Below are 27020 nucleotides of genomic sequence, written 5' to 3'. Positions count from 1 at the left end.
ACTGAATTATTCATTGATTGACTGATTAGTGTATAATTTGCTTATGATGATGTTTGGATTAACTGACAAGCCCTCCAACTGAATTATTCATCGGCTGATTAGTGTGTAACTTGCTGATGATAATGTTTGGATTAACTGACTAGCTCTCAGCCTGAATTATTAATTGATTGGCTTATTTAAATGTTTGTTTAGTTGTTCTTGTGACACAAAAATTATATCAACCAATGAAGCTGCATCAAATGGATATATTGTGAAAAAAGTACATGTTTACCATTACAACAAAAACAAGTTTCCCAACTAAGTTATGATTTAATTCCTGTTTTCATCTGCACTTAATTTATATATACAAAATTTTTAAATAAAAATATGGAGTAAGTATACATGATACTTAATGGTGCAACAGCACAATCCTGGCTCTACTTTTACGAGTGAGATTAAGAATCCTCAAAGAAGCATGCAAAACAAAGATAAAAATATATGATTCTATTAAATACAGTAAAACCTGTCATGAGCAACCTCTGCTATGAGCGACCACCTGTCATGTCTGACCACAATCGTAATGCACGGATCGATTTTACTATATAAACGCTCTGTTATGAACGACCACCTGCTGAACGCGACCAGCGACCGCGATTTCTTGGCAAAATATGCATTTTGACACTGCTATGAACGACCGCATCACCAAAAAATCAAAACAGATTGACACCACTGACCTTAACTTAATCCTTTGTAAACATTAGAGCTCAGGATAAATGTAGTATGCAAACAAAGTGCACATTAAATAACACTATAGTTGAACAACCATATATCGGGTTAAACACCTCTAACCATCATTTAATCCTTTGTAACAAAGACGGCATAAATAGCAAAGACTGCTCTAATAAAGTATTTAAAAATAATTTATCTTGCTACAGTACCAGTTTTTGAAATTTACAACTCCAGCGTACGGTGTCATTTGTAAACTGCAGTAAACCAGACTAAAGTACATGTCACTAAGCGCCATTGTAGTGCCGAAGTCATGTGAATAGCCAGTAAGAGTAACATCAAAGGGAGTAATGATGGATATACGCAGTCAATTTAGAGGTTTGTATTTTTTCTTTATCTGTATGAAAACTCACAAAACGCCGGTAGTCCTTATGTCCAAGTGAGAAATAGTTTGAAAGGGCTTCAGTGTTGGTTTGAGTACGTCGTTTGCTTTCCAGTTAATCCATAATGCCTGGAGGGTGAATGAGCTCATTGTCTTTAATACTAGTAAGTGAGAATCATTTCCGGATTTTTTTAAAATTATTTTTTATTTCTTTTGTTAGTGTTTCACCAAGCCACAATCTGTTTACGTGGGTGCAGATGGTCGGAACATTTATTTATCGAGCTGTAACGCTGTTGATTTAAATAAATGTACAGTATTGTTTCCTGATGAGTTAATTATGTCTTTTGGTTTCATTCATTGGTACATAATATATATTTATTCCACAATTCCCCAAAACCTGATCAAAACCTATAGTCTTTATAATGTCAACACTAAAAACAACGGCAGAATCTCCGCTGAAAAAAAGAAAAATTTTAACACTGGAAGAAAGGACTAATGTCATTGAAAGAAATGAAAAAGGTTAGACCACTCGCAAAATAGCAGTCAGCTTAAGTGTCGGTAAAATGCAAGTTCAAAATGTAATCAAAGACAAGAAGTCCATTAGAAACGAATGGCAGAAAGGTGCACAAGCACAGAGGAAATATGCCACGGCACGACGGACAGTTTACGGAGATCTGAACGAGCAAGTATGGGAGTGGTTTTGTGTTGCAAGGAGTAAAAACATACCAGTAAGTGGAAAGTTGATTCAGGAAAAGGCAATAATTGAGATACATCTTCAGACCAAATAGCTGAGTAAAACATGTCAACAAAGAAGTATAATGGATTTCTTTTAAAAAAACAGTGAATAAGTGTATAAAATAAGATATATACATCATATCTAACTTTTCAATTTTTTGTACATATTAATGTGATGTTGAAATATAAATTTTATTCTCGTTGTTTGATAGATGTATATCTTTATTATATAAAGATATTTTGAGAGGAATGCATGCATTATTTAACAAGATTCATGAATAAAGGATATGATACATGTACAGTGAGTATGGGTATTATTTATTTTTCAACAATGCTAACTATTGACCCTGAAAACCAGTCCATTTTCACACACCTCTTATGAGAGACCACCTGTCTTGAGAGACCGCTTTTGGTTGGCAGAAGGGGCGGTCTCTCATAACAGGTTTTACTGTACAAAGTCAATTTTTTTTTACATAAACTGAACTCTTTTAAATAAAAAGTCCAAGACTTCCTCAGCATGAACATCATCATGGGGTAAATCACCGGGCAAAAGGTTGCCTCCTTGAGGCACTTCTTAAAACATGCAGGAGGGTGCATCAGGCATATTGTACATGATGTTACTTGCAGGGGGACATTGGGTACATTGTACATGCTGCTACTTGCAGGGGGGACATTGGGCATATTGTACATGCTGCTGCTTGCAGGGGGACATTGGGCACATTATACATGCTGCTGCTTGCAGTGGGACATTGGGCACATTGTACATGATGTTGCTTGCAGTGAGACATTGGGCACATTGTACATGCTGTTGCTTGCTGGGGGACATTGGGCACATTATACATGATGTTGCTTGCAGTGGGACACTGGGCATATTGTACATGCTGCAGCTTGCAGGGGGACATTGGGCACATTGCACATGCTGTTGCTTGCTGGGGGACATTGTACATGATGTTGCTTGCAGTGGGACACCATACTGTACATACTGTTGCTTGCTGGGGGACATTGGGCACATTGTACATGCTGTTGCTTGTAGTGGGACACTGGGCATACTGTACATGCTGTTGCTTGCAGGTGGACATTAGGTACATTGTACATGCTATTGCTTGCTGGGGGACATATGGGTACATTGTACATGCTGTTGCTTGCTGGGGGACATGATGTTGCTTGCAGGGGCACAAGATATGTAGGATCAAGTGCTTATTTGATACAAATTTATAAACATAAACTAAATACTATATACCATGACTTCCTTGGATTTGGTGGTATATGGTATTATTCCATGAGTTTCATAAATTTTATATTAAAGAAACAGGAGTTTAAAAATCTGTTCATCTCAAAATGATAAAGACATAGTATTACTCCATTATCTTGCTCTTCAAGGTTACTAAGTGCTATACTACATAAATTTTTTTAATAACATGACATCATAACATTAATGAAGGTAAGTATTATGCAACACAAATAATCTTTTTGACAATGTATGAATTAAAGTGTAGCCTGCTGTCTCTCACCTCCTCTGTTGGCATGAACTTGACCTGGACATTTAACCTCTGACCTGGAGTCAAGACACCAGATGGTGGCATGATCTCAAAAATGCGGGGCTTGGATTTTTCCTGCTTGTGTTTACGACGCAGATGCAGTGGGACATGTTTCTCTGCCTGAAGCACATAAAGATTCATAGAGTAAAATTAATTGAATGAGTTATTTCCCTCTCAGGACAGCAACCATGTTATTCATGATAAAATCATTTTCTGACAAGTTTAATCAAATTTGTACATGGCTTGTACAAGTTTTAAAAAATACACAAAGAAATCACAACACCACAGTGACAAGGTCTCTGTGATAGAGATTATTCATATTTACCTAATTTTCACTGTTTCATTGAAATTTTATCATATTTACCTAATTTTCATTGGTTCATTGCAATTCATCATATTTATCTAATTTTCATTGATTCACTGCATTTCATCATATTTACCTAATTTTCATTGGTTCATTGCATTTCATCATATTTATCTAATTTTCATTGTTTCATTGCATTTCATCATATTTATCTAATTTTCATTGATTCATTGCATTTCATCATATTTACCTCATTTTCATTGCATTTCATCATATTTACCTAATTTTCATTGCATTTCATTATATTTACCTAGTTTTCATTGATTCATTTCATTTCATCATATTTACCTCATTTTCATTGATTCATTGCATTTCTTCATATTTATCTCATTTTCATTGATTCATTGCATTTCATTATATTTACCTAAATTTCATTGCATTTAATCATATTTACCTCATTTTCATTGATTCATTGCATTTCATCATATTTACCTAATTTTCATTGCATTTCATCCTATTTACGTCATTTTCATTGCATTTCATCATATTTACCTAATTTTCATTGACTCATTGCATTTCATCATATTTACCTCATTTTCACTGATTCATTGCATTTTCATCATATTTACCTCATTTTCATTGCATTTCATCATATTTACCTAATTTTCATTGATTCATTGCATTTCATCCTATTTACCTCATTGATTCATTGCATTTCATCATATTTACCTCATTTTCAATGATTCATTGCATTTCATCCTATTTACCTCATTTTCATTGCATTTCATCATATTTACCTCATTTTCATTGATTCATTGCATTTCATCATATTTACCTAATTTTCACTGACTCATTGCATTTCATCATATTTACCTAATATTCATTGTTTCATTGCATTTCGTCATATTTACCTAATTTTCATTAATTCATTGCATTTCATCATATTTACCTAATTTTCACTGCTTCATTGCATTTCATCATATTTACTTAATTTTCATTGCATTTCATCATATTTACCTCATTTTCATTGATTCATTGCATTTCATCATATTTACCTCATTTTCATTGATTCATTGCATTTCATCATATTTACCTCATTTTCATTGATTCATTGCATTTCATCATATTTACCTCATTTTCATTGATTCATTGCATTTCATCATATTTACCTCATTTTCATTAATTCATTGCATTTCATCATATTTACCTAATTTTCACTGACTCATTGCATTTCATCATATTTACCTAATATTCATTGTTTCATTGCATTTCATCATATTTACCTAATATTCATTGTTTCATTGCATTTCGTCATATTTACCTAATTTTCATTAATTCACTGCATTTCATCATATTTACCTCATTTTCATTGATTCATTGCATTTCATCATATTTACCTAATTTTCATTGCATTTCATCCTATTTACATCATTTTCATTGCATTTCATCATATTTACCTAATTTTCATTGATTCATTTCATTGCATTTCATCATATTTACCTCATTTTCACTGATTCATTGCATTTTCATCATATTTACCTCACTTTCATTGCATTTCATCATATTTACCTAATTTTCATTGATTCATTGCATTTCATCCTATTTACCTCACTTTCATTGCATTTCATCATATTTATCTAATTTTCACTGATTCATTGCATTTCATCATATTTACCTAATTTTCATTGTTTCATTGCATTTCATCATATTTACCTAATTTTCATTAATTCATTGCATTTCATCATATTTACCTAATTTTCACTGCTTCATTGCATTTCATCATATTTACTTAATTTTCATTGATTCATTGCATTTCATCATATTTACCTCATTTTCATTGTTTCATTGCATTTCATCATATTTACCTAATTTTCATTGCTTCATTGCATTTCATCATATTTACCTAATTTTCATAAAATAACAAACTACATCTAGGACTATACTTTAACCAGATTAAATCAACTTTCAAATCTCTACTGTATTAATCACTCGGTTTAATTTTCACTTGAAATTTACAACCAGCGAAATAGCATTATTTCAAGACATTCTGGGGTTTTGTCTATGCATCACCTGACTCTAACAGTTTTTTATTTCTGCAAGCAAAACTGTAATTATTGAATTTTGTATTCCAAGGATGCAGATAAAAAGCATAATCAATTCAAAATTAAACAGATAAATGAATGGAGAAGACAAAACAATTAGTCAATCAAGGGATGTTGTGCTAGTAAACCGAAAAATGCATACTGTTTTTCAATGCACTTGATCTGGTCAAACATTCCTTTTAATAGTGTGAAAGCATGCTTGAATCTAAATGCATGCAGAAGTGAAATGTTAGCAAATTTGCAATAACAAAAAAAATTAGTGAGCTAATATGTGGAGTGCCATCAATTATATAAAATGTGCACACAATCAGGAATGAGATGTTTTAAAAATTTCTAAGGCTGTATTACTGTTTTCAACATTTACCTTGTCTAACTGCTGCCCTTTATAAATCTAAGATAAAAGAAATCTCACAAAAATAAATTTTGCACTAAAAAGTAACTGATTTAATTTTTATTGTTTACTATCTACTGTTCTATACAGTTTGATCTAAGTACAAACTTGATCAAAATAATTAAAATAATCCACAACCTGTTAAATAAAAGTTTTCTCAGAAAAAATACAAGTTCATAAGTTTCAATCTCGTAAATGGTCATACTATATTTACAACTGGTTAACAACATGGCAATTCTTTTTACAAATAAAAAATTCAGAATTCTTGAGATATGTAAAAATTTGTAATTTTTCCATTTATTTGGGTAATTTGATACCAACCCTTGATTCCCATCTAGGTTTGAACCCTGTACTGACCAGAACTAGTCAAACTAGAATCATCTTAAAAGCTCATTTGTGTTACTCTTAAATAAATTTCTACAATGTGGATCCAATTCCTTACTGGAACACAGCTAATGCTGAATCTAAGAAATGATTTACACAGCTTAAGTAAAGTAAAGCTCATAAAACTTAGGCTTTTTTAAACTCATAAACAATTTATCTATTTATTTTTATTTTCCGAGTACACACATTACCTATGGGGTACATATCTGGATGACAAAAGCTAATAATATAACCATGCTTCAATTTTTGGGAAAAAGAATGGGTCGATAGATAGAAGAGTAACAGACATAAGTTAACTATTTAGCTTAACTTTGGATCCTTCACTAATTGGGTATGTGACATAATACATGACAATTATAGGAAACAAATTTAATATTTTTCTAATCCAAACAAGAAAAACATATACAACAGAATGAACACAAGATGATAAACTCCTCCACTTGCATCTCTCTGACATGCCTCAAATTTATTACAAACAATGCATAAAAAAAAATTCACAATCTTTGGCATTAACACAGCTTCTAATTTTCAGTGAATCAGTATAACTGAAGATGAAGTTGGCATGGACAAAAATATAAATGCTGAAACTATCTTAAAAAAGTGGAATAATAGGAAATTCTGTAAAATGTAGTACTTTAGTTTTTAATATATATTATAGGAACTATAAGTTGAATATGATCCATTCTTAGCTGGCCTCCTTTAGCAAACATTGGCTTAAAAATGATTTTACTTTGATGCATATCTCTTAAAGATGTTAATGCACTGAAGTTACCTGCATTAAAGTTCATAATAGATAAACTATTGGCTTTGTTAGAAAATCACTTTAAAATTCTTGTAAATTTTATTTTTTTTAAATATACAGGTATCTGCCAACTTATGCAATTTCAGCTTAACACAAATTTCACATTAATGTGATTTTACATGATTTTTTTTTAAAATTTAAATATTTTAATGAAAAATAAAAACGAATTAAATTATTTGTCTAAAAGAAACTATTAGGATTTGTAAAATGTCTAAAATAAATGGTATTAAAGTAAACTGAATTATGCATTTTTCAATGAAAGTTAAAGGCATTGAAAAGAAAACTTTCAAGTTACATGATTTCAAGTTAAGTGACCACTTTTGGGAATGAAACTATCATGTAAGTCTGGGATTAGCCTGATAATACTATTACCTTTTTTTTCTCCTTTTCAGTTGGAAGTGAGTTCCATTCACATTTCACCTGTTGGTAGTTGTGAAGCTGAACTGTGATAATACGGCACTCCCCACATTTCACTTCTCCAAAATCCATGGCATCATCAGAAATTTGCAAATCTGGCATGGTCACATTGGCCTTAAGTCGAATCATTATTAATGGACCATGCAAAATCTGATGAATAAAATAAGAATTATACAAAATTAGTATTTGGCATTTAATGTCTCCCCTACATCAGCAGATTGAAAGGCAGTCAACTATAAATCTTCTGCCAGCAATGGCATCCTATTTGTCATCAACAATATTCAAATTTAGTGTATAGATTCTGTAAGTAACTTACAGTTCCCTTTTATGATAATGCACTTCATTTTATCGTGATTCTGGATATTACATTGTAACGATAAGGGCCCAATGACCAAATTTAAATCTCTGTACTGAAATTGGTCATTCAAATATATGACAATATGTATACTGAAAGTAAACAACATGACACTTAGTAATATGTCTTTAATTCCTTTTTCAAAACATTATAATCTGACAAAGTTACATGCACAAATACAAGTGAAAAAATATATTTACAAAGCCAAAATTATTACTATGTTGCACTGTACTATTCATTTGAATGGCATTTTGTTTATCCCCCCTACATCAACACCCATATAGGCAATCATAAAATGTTTTATGTTTCTCAGCACACCACAGTAAAACTGATAATACATTTGTCATTGCTGGACATTTAACTGCGAAGTTATTATAAGCAAGAGCAGACTGTTACAGATCATTACGAATGATGGAATTCAACTCAACTTGTGTGTTATATGTGGTGTTTATAAAATGGAGACTAAGTTTTTGGTTTCACTCACATTGATTGGGACCGTGCACTGAACAGGTCCTAGCTGGAGATTGGCTCCTCTGGGGTCAAAGCTGACAACAATGTTCACAGTTTCGTGGTCTGGAGCCCCAGGAAGATTGCGTACCCTGTCTAGTTCTACATGAAAACCATAGTGATGAATGTCATCTCTCTCCACTTGAAAAGAAACTGGGAACCAACCTGTATTTGTTGCCCTGACAACATGAGTGCGCACAGTGCCCAGGACAACATAGCCAAAATCCAATACATACTCTGGCAGTTTTGGTCTGAAATGAAGAGATCATGTAACAAAGTTGTTAATAACAAAACTTGAGGCTTTAGTATTAGTCATGCAGAGATAAATTACTAACAGTCTCATCCATCTGCTGACTGACTGACTAAGGACTGAATCAATGTATGTGCATGAAAAAATAAAACGCTGCTACAAGTTTTGTTGCTTTGTTTTTTGTTATTTTTTTAAATCATGAAACATGTTGGGGGGGGGATTTCTTTCAGACCTGCTCACCCATTCAGGCAAGTGCATACATTTTTTTTTATGTGCACAGGTAATGTTGTTCCTTATCCAGCTTTTGAATGCTACTGAAACTTTAAATGAAAAGAAATAGAAATCACAAGGTTTTTGTATGATTACACTTTTCATATGCCACACTATCATAATATATCAAGGTAACTCCAATCCCTCTGAAGAGTGTGCATTTTGCATCTGCAACATCTGGGTATTTATTTGCTAATGGTCTGACAGAAGTTCAACATTTTTCACAACTTGCCCAGGTATATTACTTTAGCCATTGCCATTGTCATTCCATGATCCTCTAACTTACATGCTTCAAATTTTGTTCGTTCTCCTGCAACCTTCATCCAACTTTGGTTTTGATAAATCAGAAGGTTCAGGTTTAGAAGCTGAAGCAGAGTGAGTTTCATCCCTTTCTTTTTCTAAATGCTCTCATCACCTACTTCTTCCAACTGATTTCTCTTTCTTGTATTGAAAGAACAGTTAGCAAAGAATTTTCAAACATCCATTCTACTGAAGCCTACCGATGACATGTGCAGTCAACTTCACTTATGTACTGCTCAGAAAGAAGCTTGCATGTCTATTTGATTTCTTGTGAGAACTGATGCAATTATATTTATAAAACCAGCCTGGTAAATGATCACATCATGTGAAATGCTAATATGTATTATAAAGAACAATCAATGTCCTTATATGATCATGATTGATCTACTCAAAACTGTAAACTTCTGTTTTCCTAATCAGGGATATTATTCACTGAATTGGCATTTCTGAGGTAAATAACCTTTTTCAAATTTAAATAATAACTATCTAATGCTACATGACATGCATCTAGCTGAGAAATGTTCTTGACTGGCTGAAATTTTCACTCATCATTTCAAGTATGGTAGGTAAATATTAAAACCCAGTCTGCATCATTAACACACTAATATATCTAAGTATAGAGCTGCACATTTCCCACTCCATCAAATAATTCTTACACAAATAAAAACTGGCAAATTGCTCGAAAAATAGCAAATAGTTCCAAAACCTTTACATCCACTAATTCCCAAGCTGTCATTTCTAACATGAGTACTTTATTTTTAAAAAAGCAAGTTATGTAGTCTCTTTGACATGCATTCCATTGGATTAAGATTTAAATGAAGTCTACAAACAGCATTTTTAAAAATTAAATGTCAAAAATCGTTAAAGAAATAACCTATGAATCCTGGACTTATTTTTAAAGTAATCCTACTTTTTCATGATGCAAAGTTATACTTTTGAAAATATGTAACATCTAACAAACCAACTTTTATTGTATGTTATAAAACAAAAGAACTTGCAATATTGCTAATTTATATAAAAATATAAATCCTCCAATTCCAATGTGTCCTTGACCCTTTTTGACTTTATCCTTGACCTTTCAGCCAACCGGAAACATAATTTGTTTAGGTCAAAGAGAAACTTTTATGTTCAGAACCTGATGATAGTGATTGAAACAACTGGAATTTGTTCTTTAAAAACCTGATACCAGATGATGCATGAATTCTGTGCTATAGAAATTTTCACTAAATTGTAAAATAGGAGATTAACAGAAATGAAACAAGTTAAATTTATTGGTGTAAGAAAGAAATATCCCAATAGTGAAGTAAGATTCAGACATGCCTTCTTCTTTGGTCTGAAATGTTTAGCCCTGAGAGTTAGGATTTCCAACATCCCACACCTGGGCATATAATTGGTCATTTTATCTCATTTCTATATACACCGCTCCCTCAATAACTCGCTCCCGGATAACTCGCGATCCCGCTTATAACGTGGTGTCTGTCTTGGCTCCCGATTTTTACCAGAGAAAATGTATTTAAAATATCTTTAAAATATGCTGAACATGAAAAAATTATGATAAGAATTGATAAATTACACCTTGATACATTGCTCGTTTTATCATCGAAAATGGTGATTAATGCCCGTAAAAATATAATCCATATTTTGAAATTTGCAAGTTCTAAAGAAGAATTAATATCAGAGATCTCGAAATCGCTTAATTACGCATATTTGGAGGCCAATTTTTGATCTGGGATGTAGAAAATCACTGAGGCGAGAGTCCTCCGTACGCATGTAATAGGTGCGTGGGAAAATTCAAAGATTTGCCGGTCCTGTTTCAGCCACTTGCTTTGTGGGAAAATGTGTTGATCAGTTAACTGTGCTGATATTTACAATGACAGAATTCAGTGACTGAAAGACTCTTTGATGTACTGTTGCCATTTTATAAGAGTACATTAAAAAAAAAAAAAGAACATGATGCAACAGCTAGGCGGCTAGTTCAAAGGCTTTGACTGGTGGCCGAGTGAGAAAATGTACTGATATTTAGTGATTGAATTCAGAGGCAGAAAGACCCAGTTTTAAAATCCTAGCGAGACCCCTGTTTAAAGATATCATATATTATGTAAGTTTTTATGATAAATAGTTGTCAGTATACTGTAAATAAACAGTCTGGTGAAATAGCGATCATTGAAAACTTCTGGTAAATGCTAACAGGTGGCAACAGAGAATGAAATAAATACCAATTAAACGTCTTCCTGTGTGAAAGTCACGTTCTAATCCTTTAATTCCGTTTCAGTGTAAACATTATAATCACAACATATTCTGTTCATTGAAAACATGGGTCGGTGGTTCTTTCCGGGGTTTTCCGGGTTCTTCCTCCACCATTAATACTGGCCGCCATGTATAGCCTATCGTGCTGAAAAATGGCGTTAAACCCCACAACAACAATCATTGAAAACATGAAAAGAGTCAATTGACCATCACATCGAAACCCATGAGTACTTCTGTGAGAACCTAATTACATGTACATGCCGGCTTTGTTTTGATCAACAACTTGGGGAAGTGTTTGTCGCATGAAAAAAAAAAATCGATTACAAAAGACCTCGGGTGCTGGATTAAGGGTCTTCGAGCTGCCTTTGACGTCAAGCAAAACAGTAACAGAGACAACGATGATGATAGTGACTTCGAATGTTTCAGTGAAACTGATGTCATTAATGCCGAGCCTGTTTGGGAGAAATTCGTACAGACTCATGGTCCTTAGATGGGCGTTTCTCTTGATATGGAGAAGTGGATTTGTGCTGACAATGATTGCCCCACAGCCGAATACATGTCAGATGAAACTATAATTATTTCTATAGCGAACAAATTTGCAGCAGAAGACAATTCTAACTGGAGTACCACAAGTGTTGAAAGTGATGCAGACGCAGATGTTGCACCCCCCACCCCTCTGCACAGGAAGCAATCCAATATTTTGATATTGCCATAAGGTGGCTGGAGACCCAAAATGTTGACTATGTAAAGCTCATGCAGTTGAGAAATCTGAGGGATTTTGCTCGGCGACAGAGAAACCATGGAGTAACACGCACAAAAAAATATAACCGATTTTTTCAAAAAGTGAATTGATATTTGTCAAGCGTGGCACAAACGGCAAGTATTAACTTGTTCTAATTTAAGTTGTTTTAAATTTGTAGACCAATTAAATATGTTAGTACTGATTAACCCTTGTTTTTTGTGTTTTCCATTTTACTTCTATCGCATTCAAATCTATCTATCTATCTATCGTTCGATCGACACTGTTTCTCGAAAAGAGTCGATCTTTTGTATATTAAAAAAACGTCTAATTTGGATCAAACAATAAAACTAGAATGTATCCAATTCAACATAAAAATTAGTGATGTAGTACACAATGTGTGAAGTGGTACACATGTTAAGCGAACGGAAACCACATGGAATAATGTTTTCGATGATCGCCTCAATATACTGTAATTTATCCTGAAATTAATGTTGTCCTATGAGGAAATAATAAAGTACACTGTTATGAAGAGATATTTATTAACAGTTAATCTCAGCACGATTATAAAGTGAGTATTCAACACTATAATCTGCCTACCCCCCCCCCTTATTTTTCCTTTATGTCATCGATCACTTTATTGGTTTTGGGCTTACTTTATAGGTCCCTCGATAACTCGCGCCTCACTTATAGTGTGGTCGATGTTTCTGGACCCCGATGTGTGCGAGTTATCGAGGGAGTGGTGTATATTATTTCATCATGAACTTAGATTTAATTGACAACCCTGAGGTCACGGCCAAATGATGTCACTTTTATGCCATCAAGTGTTCTCACGTGTAGAAACATATTTTCTGTATAGCTTTCACACAGAAACAACAAATTTTACATAACATATATACTCATGTATAAGCCCGTTCATGTATAAGCTGTCCCCCAAACTGAACAGGTATAAACACTAAAAAGTGCATGACCTATGTATAAGCCAACCTACAACTTCGAGACATCTCAAGATGCACAAGGTAAGTTCTAAATACATTTATTTAGGCAAAGTTATATTTAAAAAGAAACTACATGTATACTTATCTCGAGGTTGGCGTGTATAATCAATAAAAAGAAATGGTATAAACTTGTTTGAAAAGTAATTTATTTAATTTTCTGTTTTCTTATTGTTTCTGCCTAATTTAGATTTGTGTATAATTTGATCAAACAATGACAAGAATTTAGCATTCGCGAGTTGCTGTGACACTACCTCTCCCTTTTGACTCAATTATTGTTTGTTTATTTATTACTGCATTGGACATTTGATATCAGTGCACCGATAATTACATTTTTACTTTGCTTTGAAACTGTAAATACCTAAATCATTAAAATGTAATCCCAGTATGACAACACAATGAACAAAAACAATATGATTCAATGCCAATACCGTAAAAGCTGAGTTATAGTTTGCTTTGATGTAAGCAACCTTACACCATACCTGTCAACTTTCATGCCAGGAGGAAAAAAAACTCCTGATTATTGGGGTTGCTCCACGCCTAACTCCCGATTTCATAATATCTTCCAATTTTTGAAGAGAACTGCCCAATTATTATAGTATGTCCTCGATTTTCATTTCTTCTAAACAAGAAAAGTCCTACATGTTCTGTTGTATCACCTGTTAATACATGTTTTATAATAAACAATACTAAATGCTTTACGAGTTCACAATAAAGGAATAAGGTCGAATATACAAAATGGGGAAAATAGTTGCCACATGTAAGGTAGCATGAGGCTGACTATTTTGGTACCTTTAGTTCAACAAAATTGGGAATCCTTTATCTGCTAATCAATTGCTGGTACTTGCATAATACATAATAGTGTAGAACATGGTTTCTTTGAATTACGGTGGAGGGCCAATCGTTTTCACAAAATAGGTGCATTGATAAGGATTAACTTTTAATTAGTCGCGCTGGCTTTCTTGCTTGTTTATTTAAAACTAATCTTTAGCTATTGTGCAGTTTGACCACAGCTGACCAGAATATGAAAATAGGGCATGTCCTGGGGGAAAATAGGGCATGACACAGGGAGAAACGGCGAGTCTTTTTGCAAATTTCATGCATATTGGACCAGGAAGATCTATCAATATTTAGTGAAAACAAGGCTTTAAAAATGCCACAAAAAACCTCCCAATTTTAGGTCCCAATCTTATTTTTTATTCAGCCTCCCTACTTGGCTTTTGAAAAGTTCGTAGGTATGCCTTTGCCCACATTTAACAAAAGTACGGTAATCATCTTAATATTAAGGAATAAAAGGCAATTACACACCAATGTACTTGTATAGTTACCGGTCACAATTCCATCTTATCAAAAGCTAGTTTCAGGGTTTTAATGATTAAATGGCCTGTACTTCTGTCGCAAAATTAAAGAAATTTGCCGACTATCAACATAAGAGACACCGAAACATCAAGCTTTCCATTGTGTGGAAAGTTATGATGTTTGTCCAGCTAAAACACAAAACTAAAATTGATTGATAATGATCTTAGTTGAAGTATATGAGAATTTTAGCCTTTATTATTACCACTCGTCATGAACATGTAAATTATGATGGTTACGTACCTTGTACAGTTAAACATGTGTGCCTTTTTAAACATATTACCTCAATTTATAGGATCACTTATATCACTGAAAATAAGTAACTTGTGAGCGCATGATTCAATGTAAATGAAACTAGCTGAAATGTTATCTGGAAGAATGCCATTTGGTCGAAACAATGACTAAAGCAAAATCTGCATCTAATATGTTTGGGAATAAGTAAGGATTTAAGTGACACTATGCATGCTTTGCACTGTGTAAGTACTGTACATTACAGTTCAACTTGGTCTCTGTGGTAAACTCAACCGGCCCACAAATTATGAAGTCTGTTTTTACCTTTAATTAACTTCATGTTGGAGAAATCAGAAAATATGCACATGCAAAATACTAACAAAATCAATCACAGTACTGTGTAACAGTTTAATAACTGTCGGGTCACCAAAAGTTACTCTTTTTTACATGCCTATGTCTTAGGACACAGAATTTTGTTTGTTTCATGTCCCATGATTTACAGCCATTACAGTAGTCAGCAAAAAGACCTAAAAACTGTCAAGATTAGACATTGGCCCGTGGATAAGCGCCCCCCCCCTTCTTGCTGGCCTTTATTTTTTCCTAAATTATTCAGCTTATATGCGAGTATATACGGTAATGTATTGGAGTGAGAAGGATAAAGTTTGTATTCAATATAGCTGTATATGGTGAAACTGTTTATTATGAATAACTTTATATACTTGTTCCTTTTTCTTTTGCCGGATTCAAATGTGTCTCTGCTTTCATTGCTAGTGGGTGGTGTGTGCTCAGTATCTTTACTGAGCTCAATCAACTTCTGTTGTTCAAGTGAAAAATCCCTGACAGAGAGGCGTTCCACTTCCATTTGAACATCCAGTTCCGTTGGCGTTGCAAAGGTATCACCCTGAAATTTCAAAGAAATAGCCAAATTTAAATTATCAAAAGGCAAGAGCTTTATACTTGTATTATTTCATGCCAAGAATTCTTGACAAGCAGTATAGTTGCATATATCATGCAGACAAATTAACTAAAATTGCATGTATAAATGTTTTGAAATGCATTAAAATATGCAAAATTATTTAATTTTTAGGCAGTAAGTCCAAGGTTATCAGTGTACATTGTTCCTGCAATAATCGCAATCAATATTTTATCATGATGTATTCAATCATTAAAAATTACGCTACCCATACAAGTTTCGCATATTTGTGCTAATAATCTGATGATAATTCATGATGGTGAGAATACTCACTCCAATTCAGCCATACAAATTGAATGGACCTTAAATTTGTCTTTATTTCTAAGCTGTTTTATACATTCAGGAAGGACTCAGTAATGTCTGTATTATTGAGACCCAGTCTGTATTATTGGGACACAGTCTGTATTATTGAGACCCATGGGTCTGTATTATTGAGACTCAGTCTGTATGATTGAGACCCAGTCTGGAATAGTAGTTTTTTTTAAAAAGTGTTCACAAAATACCCCATGGAATTTCTGAAAAATGTAATTAGGTTTCAATACTAGGAGTAAGATACTGATCACATTAGCTTCCATAATCTGACAACAAATCCAATTCTTATGTAACCAGTGATTTCTCCAAGATTTTCAATTTCCAATTGGCATTTTTGAAAACAGGATTTTCAATTTTTAAGAAGGGCAGATTTTATATGAGAACTGTTATAGTGATTAAATCCCTTACAGTATGCTTCAGCAAATGTGATAAGTAACTATTAATGAATGAAGATTAACTTAAGAGTTGTTGATCATTAATATTGCCCAAGTGGCAGTAATGGTAAACTGCATGTAACAGCATTACCATTAAAAAAGCACTGCATGTTAGCCATTGTATAATATAATCTTCATGTAACAGCATTGCCATTGAATAAAACACTGCTTGTTGGCCATTGTAAAACGTAATCTGCATGTAACAGCATTACCACTGAAAAAAACACTGCATGTTGCCCAATGTATAATGTAATCTGCATGTAACAGCATTACCATTGAAAAAAAACACTGCATGTTGCCCAATGTATAATGTAATCTGCATGTAACAGCATTACCATTGAAAAAAAACACTGCATGTTGCCCAATGTATAATGTAATCTTCATGTAACAGCATTGCCATTGAATAAAACACTGCTTGTTGGCCATTGTAAAACGTAATCTGCATGTAACAGCATTACCACTGAAAAAAACACTGCATGTTGCCCAATGTATAATGTAATCTACATGTAACAGCATTACCATTGAAAAAAACACTGCATGTTGCCCAATGTATAATGTAATCTGCATGTAACAGCATTACCATTGAATAAAACACTGCATGTTGGCCATTGTATAAAAATGTTTTTAATAACTTGATATCAATAAATGTATCTCATTTTCCAAACACAATAAGTCACTCTGAAAGCTTGAATTATTGTAGCTGATGTATAAGTCATGCACTTACATGATTAGATAAATTTTGTTAATGTTACAGGTTTTGTTATGCTCATGGCAAACTGAGTGTATTAATGTTACAGGTTTTGTTATGCTCATGGCAAACTGACTGTTAATGTTACAGGTTTTGTTATGCTCATGGCAAACTGACTGTTAATGTTACAGGTTTTGTTATGCTCATGGCAAACTGACTGTTAATGTTACAGGTTTTGTTATGCTCATGGCAAACTGACTTAATGTTACAGGTTTTGTTATGCTCATGGCAAACTGACTGTTAATGTTACAGGTTTTGTTATGCTCATGGCAAACTGAGTGTATTAATGTTACAGGTTTTGTTATGCTCATGGCAAACTGACTGTTAATGTTACAGGTTTTGTTATGCTCATGGCAAACTGACTGTTAATGTTACAGGTTTTGTTATGCTCATGGCAAACTGACTTAATTTTACAGGTTTTGTTATGCTCATGGCAAACTGAGTGTATTAATGTTACAGGTTTTGTTATGCTCATGGCAAACTGACTGTTAATGTTACAGGTTTTGTTATGCTCATGGCAAACTGAGTGTATTAATGTTACAGGTTTTGTTATGCTCATGGCAAACTGAGTGTATTAATGTTACAGGTTTTGTTATGCTCATGGCAAATTGATTGTGTTCATGTTACATGTTTGTTTGTGTGCTTACTCATTTTTTTTAGTGGGGATTAATTAAACAAATATAACAGGATTTGTGCAAACATGTTTTCTGGAAAAACGCTGGTATATATATATATATATATATATATATATATATATATATATATATATATATATATATGTATGTATGTCAGGATATGATGTAAACAACGTCATTACATTATTGAAATGAAATCTTAATGCAAGAATTTTCTAAAAATTTAAGTTTCGAAACAAATCTTTTGAAATAAAAATTTTGAAGTCTTGAACTTTTCCATCTTGAAATATACTGCAAATATTAATGAAGGTCAAAATTTTGACATTAAAGATAACTTCCAGGCTACAAGTTTATCAATTGGAAAAACAATATATTACAATACAATATATACACATCTTTATGCTGAGTCCAACTGCAAATTACAGAGACCCAGACATGACATCGCATAAACAACATTATGTGATGGCAAATCAGGGTCTATGTTGTTTGCAGTTGGACTTAGCTTACAAGTGAGTATATACAGTAGATAATACATAGATCTTGAATAAATTGACAAAGCTTTTTTAAATACAAGATAAAGCAGTACATTATGTTATATTGCATAAATATACATGAATTAGTTTCCAAGCTACCATCGAACTTGGTCTTTATCAAGAGATAAAATTCAGTTTATTTTGTACATATTCAAAGATAATAATAAATCTCTTGCACAGCATTCAACCAATTATGATGTGTCATGGGTATCATTTGATAATGACTTTTCTACTGGACATACTGATTATTATTTTTAATAATGAACAACCAACACATTCAACAGGATTCTTTTAAATAAAACAATGATAGAACTAAAAATACAACTTATCTGCAGTTTACATTATTAATAAAATTTGCATAATACTTTTAATCTATTAAAATGACAAGCCTTTAAAGCCCATCATATCACTATTTTTGCCATATAGTCAATATAACAATAGGACAACCAGTCTAAGTTACACATTTATAGTATACACATGCATGTACATGTATTACAATTACTTATTTACTTGCTTCTAAGTTCAATTAACTGCAAACAGCACAGACACTGATCTGTCATCAAATAATGTAATTTCAGAAAATACTGAGTATTTCACCACACTTAAAATATATCAATTATTCACTCATCATAAGCAAATAGCAAGTATCCTTCATAGGTATCATGTTTGGACATTTTATTTTCTTTCTACTGGTATTTTAATGTATGCATTATGAAAGGTGTTCTATTGATTCCAGAACATGATCATAGGGAAGGAGTTCCATTGATTCCAGAATAAGATCACAGAAAAGGAGTTCTACTGATCCAGAACATAATCATGGGGAAGGAGTTCTATTGATTCCAGAACAAGATCATGGGAAAGAAGATTTATGGACTCCAGAACATGATCATGAAGGAGGTATATTGACTCCAGAACATGATCATAAGGAAGGAGTTCTATTGATTCCAGAACATAATCACAGGGAAGGAGTTCTATTGATTCCAGAACATAATCATGTGGAAGAGGGTTCTATTGATTCCAAAACATAATCACAGGAAAGAAGGTCTATTCATTCCAAAGCATGAACATGGGGAAGGACTTCTATTGATTCCAAAACATAATCACAGGGAAGAAGTTCTATTGACTCTAGAACATGAACATGGAGAAAGAGTTTTGTTGATTCTAGAACATGATCATTGTTTGTAGGGTTCCTAAATTCATGGTATGAAAAAAACACACAAAATGAACGAAAATTGGTATCCCATGGAAAATGTGAAATCAGTGGTAATAGGAAAGCAAAATCAAAACAGCATTTAAAGGATTATTTCCAAAGCAGTCATTTCAGAACATAACAAGAAGAAACAATTTGACTTGACTCAAACTGAATGGAGAGGCAAAAGTTGGAGTAACATACTTTTGCATTTTTTTATATTTTTTTGGAGGGCGGGTAGAACTAAATTAGGACTAAAATTATTTAAATCCAAACTTTCTTAAAGTTAATTCTTGTAATGAAAGAAAGTCCATCCCAAATTTGTTGGTATTAGACAATTATCAAAACCACGTGAAACAAAAATTCAAATCTTCATAATATTAGAGACAACATTTAAACAAGAAAAGAAATTGAATGAAAAAGTTGTAGCTGTGAATGTCTATCACACATGAAACAAACAAGTACACAAGATATAAAGTTTAGAAACATTCATGTAAAGCTTGAACAAGAATTCATTATCTGATTATACATCTGTCCCATCCTTATTATGTATGCACTGGTTGGCTCTGGAATTATTCACAGATGGGTCTCAATGACCTTGACCTTTGAGGAATATACTCTTGATCTAAAGTTACTGTGTAGAATTATGATAACCTTAATGTCGAACCTTTTGACCCCATAATCTGTGGGCTTCTTTATCACCCTAAGCACAAGACTTCCTAAGTTCGGTCAAGGAACTTACTAATGAACTAAAGTGATTCCGAAGAAAGAAAAAAGCATTTATGTTTGCATAACAATGATTTCAACTTTTTGACCCCAAAATCATCAGGCCTCTTTCTTTTCTTAAAGTGCAAACCATCCATTTATTATGGTCATGATATATGGTCTAGAACTATAGTTATTATGCAAATTTAGCTTTGCCTATTCAGTCAGTGACCTTGATAATTGACATTTTGACACCCAAATCAAAAGGTTTCTTTTTAACCCCAAATCTAAGCTATCCACAAATTCTGATGAAGGATCAAAAATAGGTTTTTTTTTGCCACAGTGGCTCTGACAATTAATTTTCTGAAGCAAAAATCAATAAGTTTATTTCTGGCTGCAAGTGGAAGTCATCCAAAAAGTTTAGCAATTATCTGTGAAGCATAACTAAAGTTATTGGGCAGAAACCTGTTTCTTCCTTCTGTTATAGAGACCTTGACTTTTGTGCTTGATCATAATAATAAATTGGCTTTTTCATTACCCCAGGTACAAGCAATCTACAAAGTTTGGTAAAGGTACTGGGTGTAAAACCAAAGTCATTGTGTGCAAAAGAAAAAGTAATGAACAGTAGTACAGATGGATATTTGTACCAGCAGCTGGATAGACAATGTTATAACATTATATGTTCCACCTTTTGGCAGGCACAATAAGAAAACCAAAACTGTGAACCACATATTCAAGACATACTAAAGAATGTTAAAAGTCATCACATGCTAAATGATATTGGTTAAGAAGACACAAAAGTCATGTAAGAATTTAAATGTTTGAGGTTGTGAAGATTATTTCCATTCTCAAAACATTTAAGGTTAAGAAATCTGATTGTACTGAGAGAAAAAAATAGATTCACAAAAACAATATTTACACATATACTTACCACATCTAAAAAGTCCTTTTATGAAGATAAGTTAAAAGTAATTGATCAAAATTATATCATTTGTCAAACAATCTCCAAGAAAAAAAAGATAAATGGAACAGGTGCTCAACAACAGTCTGTCTTATTGATTTCTAAAATTGCAATTTTTGAACTATACACCAATAACCTAGCTGTGCAATAACTATTTATAATTCTTAAAAATTAGAAATTAAGAATTCTATGACAAATATGACTTCTGGGAGACATTTATTCCTAAGACTTAGATTAATTTCTAATGTCTGAGAACATTTTACTGGTGCCATATCATCACACAACCAAGATATGAGCAAAATATTCACAATCTCTTTTATACTTATTAATCCAAAAGCCTCATATGTTTAAAACAAAACTTTTCTATTCAAATATAAAATTCTGTACAAGTTATTACAACAAAAACCTTTCTTTTTCAAATTATAACATTAAAAACATGAGATCTGAGTGGGATTGGCATAGGTGTAGAGAGCAAACTGCAAGATCAGCTGACCAAGAAATCTGGCCTAGAAGAGTGCTTTCCATTGAAATATTATTTTTTTTTATATTGGTTATGAAACAAGCTGCTTTAAAATTTTACATATTTAGTATTTTCCACCATTAGTTGATGGCAAATCAGTATCAAATTTATAGAATTTACAAATCTTCATATCAGGATGTTTTCTGTAAAATTGGATCAATTTCTTCTTAGAAGTTTAAGAGATTAGATGGCTTTTAAAGTTTTCATATACTTTGCAATGGTTGAGATACTGGATGATGCTGCATTCACACTGTTTGCATAGATTTTGAAGCTTTTATGTGATTATGCATTCTGTTAAATTAGGACAAATTCTGTTGACTTACTTTTGAAACAAAATTCTTTTAAATTTATATTTTAATGACAGCAATGATAGATTGCAGATCAGCCTAAATCTGTACAACTCTGACAGACCTAATTTGCTTGAGTGTTTTGGTTTTTGTTTTAAAAAAGTCATCTCAGACTTATTCATTGTTGTTGTACTGTGACCATGGCAGTTGGTAAATAAGAATGAATGGTACAAACTTGAAAGGCCTTCATGCATGAAATGGGAATCATTGGTGCAAACTTGAAGGACCTTCAAGCAGGAAATAGGAATCAATGGTACAGACCTGAAGGTCATTCAAGCAGGAATACTTTCAGCTCAGTCTAAGCCAATTCTTTTGAGCTTTCTGTTGAACAATAACAATCATACTGGAAGATGGGTCAGCATCAACAGTGCTACTGTCAAAGGCCTTTTGGTTGGGAAGCATTTTCCCATTAGTTTGGTCTAATTCTGTTCGTCATTCTTTCATGAAGAAGTCTTTAAAATTTTTCTAAATTTTATTAATGGGAGCCATATCGGATGACAAATCAGCATCTTCTTTAAACATTTGTAGAAGCTTCAGGCCAGGAATTTTTCTATCAAATTTATTCTAAATCTGTTTAGCAGTATTTAAGAAGCCAAAATGAATGGTTTACTGTAATGATTCATACAAATTAGATAGGCCTTCATGGCCGAGTGATCTCAGTCAAATTCAGTCAAACTGTGTTTTGCATTTATTGAGAACAAGTCTGAAAAACTGTTTTTGAGTGGAGTAACTGTGGTCATAATTGATGATGGCTTAGTATAATTTGTAAAATTAAATGGAAAGGACTTTTTAGCAGGATGCGCTCAGCCAAATTTGTTTCAAACTGAATTGGTCCAGTAATCATTGAGAAGAAATTGAAAATAAAGTGTTGTGAACAAAATGATGACGCATGCCTGATATGCAGCAATATCACAAAATGGCTTGGCTTAAGGGACTCTATAAATTGCATTCTTATATTTACATCCTTTATCAAATCAATATGTATTTACTGAGTTCTCTCTCTCTCTCTCTTAAATAGAATCTATGGTAGGGTTTGCGCTGAAACAAAAAAGTCCCAGTCAAGGGGTTACATTATTTGCCTCCCCACAATGCTTTGCTGAATGGGAAGACAAATAATATAACCCCATGATTGGAATTTCCTTGTCTCGATGCAAACCCCAATTTAGATTATTTTTTTCAACCAGTATTTTCCTTTAAAGTTAAAAGAATTCTTCGTTTTTGCAATATCGTTGAGCATATTCAACACATACAGTATTCATCACTCACTATCATTTCATCACATTTATCTGTAGGTAATTCAGGCTTATAATGTTTTATGAAAATCAGAACAATCATCTCAGTAGAATCCTACCATATTTAGTGCTTATGCACCGACACCCACAAACGTCACAGTTATAATTGTGTGTGTGTGTGATTAGGACTTTTAAAGTAGCTTTAACAATTTTTCAGTCATATCGCTACGATGTCTGCAGTGTGGCAGTTGATAGTGATGTCTAGCACTGGGGCATCATGCTGCAGACATGTACCATGATGTCCCACCCTGTCACATTATCCTGACATGAGGCTGACCAGTCCTAACACTAACCTCCTAATGCTTAGTGCCAAGCAAGGCAGCTGTTAGTACCATTTTTGTAAGTCTTTGGCATGACTCGGCCTGGGTCAAGGGTGGACAACCTATCCGCTAGGCCACGGGAGCGGTCAGTTATAATTGTTAAGTATTGTAAGTATTGTGTGAAGAGATCTAAAGCCAAATGTTGTTACATATGACGCATTACTACAAATATGTTAATGTTGGCTATGGCATGACCTGTCCATTTGAAGTACATACTTTTACGCATGAGAAAATAACAACATAAAATTTTTATATTGAGGTATTATCACATTTAATAGAAAGATGTTATATGAAGTTAACAATAAATAATTAATATTTATTACAAGGAAAATGTTTCATTTTCAACAGATCTAATTTAGAAAAGTTCTACTGTAAATAATGAAACAATACTGAGTACACAGTTCTAGGCTATAACGAAGAGTAAAATGTAGCATGGGTAACCATGAGTTGGATTATTCATGAGTAATTAGAGATCTTAGTCACTATCATATATAACTCTCCTTTTCTTTGGAGCAGGTTAAAAAAATTTGTGACATACTGGTGTTGTAACAGATATTAATTGTAAAATTTTACCAGCGTATGAAAGTAACTCCAAACACAATCCCTAGCGGATAACCATGTGCTGAACTTTCAAGTTTACAGTTTCTTGGAAAATTGATATTTTCTGTCATGGAAATATGGCAATTTTTATTGTTAACAATGCAAGGGAAAGGTAACTCTGCATGTGAATAATGTGTGGATGGATAAATGATTCATTCTGACTGTTAAGTGCGTGTTATTTCTGATTGCATGTACATCTGGGGCACAATGGGGATGTTTAACAGAAGAAAATAAGTTTTACATAACATATTTATGGTTGTTATTAAGTTTTTGGTAGTTGTTGAGAGAGTTAGGATTTTTGTGGACAGATATCCGTATAGCCTGTGTGTCTGGAACATTGTTTTTATATTAGTTTCTGACAGAGATATTTTCTCATGTTTGAGTTTTTAATGTGTTTAGAAGCCAAATCTGGCAAGTTTGCTTTCACAGACATTTTTTCATTAGTGAGGTAAGCTTTTTTGACTGAGCTGGTGCCCATAAAATCTTCTTTTTTAAGTTATTTCTCTTCTCCAAAACTATTTTAGTAAATTTTCAAGTGTCAGTATTCATTTGATTGGTAAACAACTGCCTTCAAGCCAAGCAGAAGACAACAATGGTTGTGTCCTTTGATAAAGTAGTTCTTAGCACCTGGACATCGTGACTGAGACGGCCTGACTGAGACGAATGGACTGAGATAGGAAAAGTAAGTTTAGCAAAAAAGCAAGATTTCTTTGTTGCATGGGTGAGAAATCAGTATATCTCACTGCCAAAGTTAGAAACTGGATATTTCAATTTTTCTTGTGCCTGTGCCATGACATTCAGGGTCCCATGACTAAAATGAGTTGCTGTACAGCTCATTGTCTACAAGAAAGTCTGTCTGTCTGTGTGTCTGTGAGTGATTACAATCTCATTCTACATGATGTTCAAACTGTTGCACCAGTAAATGTTTATGTCTGTCTGTATGTCTACCATAGAAAGCTATTTCATACTGCAGCTTACCTGTGCCTGTGCAACAACATGATGCTCTGGAAGCTGTGCTGGTCTGTGGGAGTGGGTAGGGTTAGTACTCCTATTTGTCTTCTGTTCTGGCTCCGATGGGGACCTTTTGTAAATATTCTCTCGGGCCTCCTTAATCAAGTTTGCATACTGTCCAGCTTCATCAGAGTGTCGCGGGAGGTCCAGAGAGATGCGGGGAAATACACCCTCTCCATGAATGGTTATTATATCTGGCTCAAAATGAGCCACCTGAATCCTGAAACTCTTGTCAAATTTTTCAGGTACTCCTGGTAGGTATTTGATGGTAAGTTTTTGTTCACTCATTGCTTCAATGTAACCCTGAAAATTAAACAGATAAAATTTATAACATTTCAAGTTCTTGATTTATAAACATAATTACAGAGATTTTGAAAGAATACATAAAGTCGTAACACAGTGCAATAGTACTTAAGACAATCAATCAAATGCTTAAGATTAAAATCATGAAATCTATGAATAATTTTTTTTTCTGTCATTATATTTAACATTTGAAAATTATATCATGTATTCTTCTATCCATCCATACACAAATACTAAGGATTCTAAAATAGCCATACCTGCTGGACACAAGTGACAAATGAGCTCAAAAATGACTGTTAACTTTGACATGTTGGACACTAGACATACAGTGCTCATAAATTTGTGCCTTGCACCTTTTTATGTTTTATTAATACTTATCTCCTGGATTTAATAAAAGCTTATAATTTACCAATCACCCAAGAATCTGTACTAAAGACACTACAACAGTTCAGGCACTTTTCTTAATACATATCGTGTGTCACTGTGTCAGCACATATAAGACTTTTAGAACAAACTACATGTGGCTGATGCAATAGCTAAAAAGAAAAAAGATACTATCAACACTAACTTGTTTTCATTATCATCCTCTAAGAGTTGTTTGAGGATCTAATACAATAAAACTTTACCTCTTGACTTGGCAAGATACGCCCTTTAGTTAAGGTTATGTACTTTCCAGGTAGAAAGTCTGCTTATTGTCAATGAATAATTAATTTTTGAAAACAATAGTGCAACAGTGTGACATTAAACTATACAGTATAGTTTTCTAAGAAGAAAAACAATTTTTTACAAATAAATAGTATGAAAAATAGTGAAGCACGGCAAATAACTCTAACATTGAAACAGCAGCAAATCCAAAACAAAAACAAATGACATATTCCAGTACATTTATTAATCAAGCATATAAAAAAAAATCTCTTGATATAATTTGTTATATCACTGTAGCATGGTTTTATATACATTTCGCAGACGTGTGCCCAGCATGTTAATTATTAGGACAAATGTCTGCCAAGCGATGTTAGAAAGTGAGGATTCCTGATATATACATACAAAGTTTCCCTCTGTCATTATATTCAACATTTTATAAAATTATGTAACATTTATGTACTAACCATGCCTGTATCCATCCA

At 33.1% G+C, this 27020-nt stretch overlaps 1 protein-coding gene across 1 annotated transcript in view; it reads right to left on the bottom strand.

Annotated features, from left to right (window-relative positions):
- Positions 1-27020, bottom strand: part of LOC149780098 (axonemal central pair apparatus protein HYDIN-like) — a 240483-nt gene that overhangs the window by 165954 nt on the left and 47509 nt on the right. Inside the window, exons 28-32 of the mRNA XM_089936859.1 lie at positions 25558-25893; positions 15730-15911; positions 8600-8873; positions 7716-7910; positions 3334-3480 (exon numbers count right to left, since the gene is read on the bottom strand). Coding sequence (XP_089792985.1) covers positions 3334-3480; positions 7716-7910; positions 8600-8873; positions 15730-15911; positions 25558-25893 — 1134 coding nt within the window. The remainder of the gene's footprint in view (positions 1-3333; positions 3481-7715; positions 7911-8599; positions 8874-15729; positions 15912-25557; positions 25894-27020) is intronic.

The sequence above is a fragment of the Sinohyriopsis cumingii genome, chromosome 16, assembly GCF_028554795.1.
Source record: "Sinohyriopsis cumingii isolate HCF-2022 chromosome 16, ASM2855479v2, whole genome shotgun sequence".
Classification (NCBI taxonomy): Eukaryota; Metazoa; Mollusca; class Bivalvia; order Unionida; family Unionidae; genus Sinohyriopsis; species Sinohyriopsis cumingii.
The sequence above is the reverse complement of the archived record's forward strand: the minus strand, read 5'-3'. Positions and strand labels throughout refer to the sequence as shown.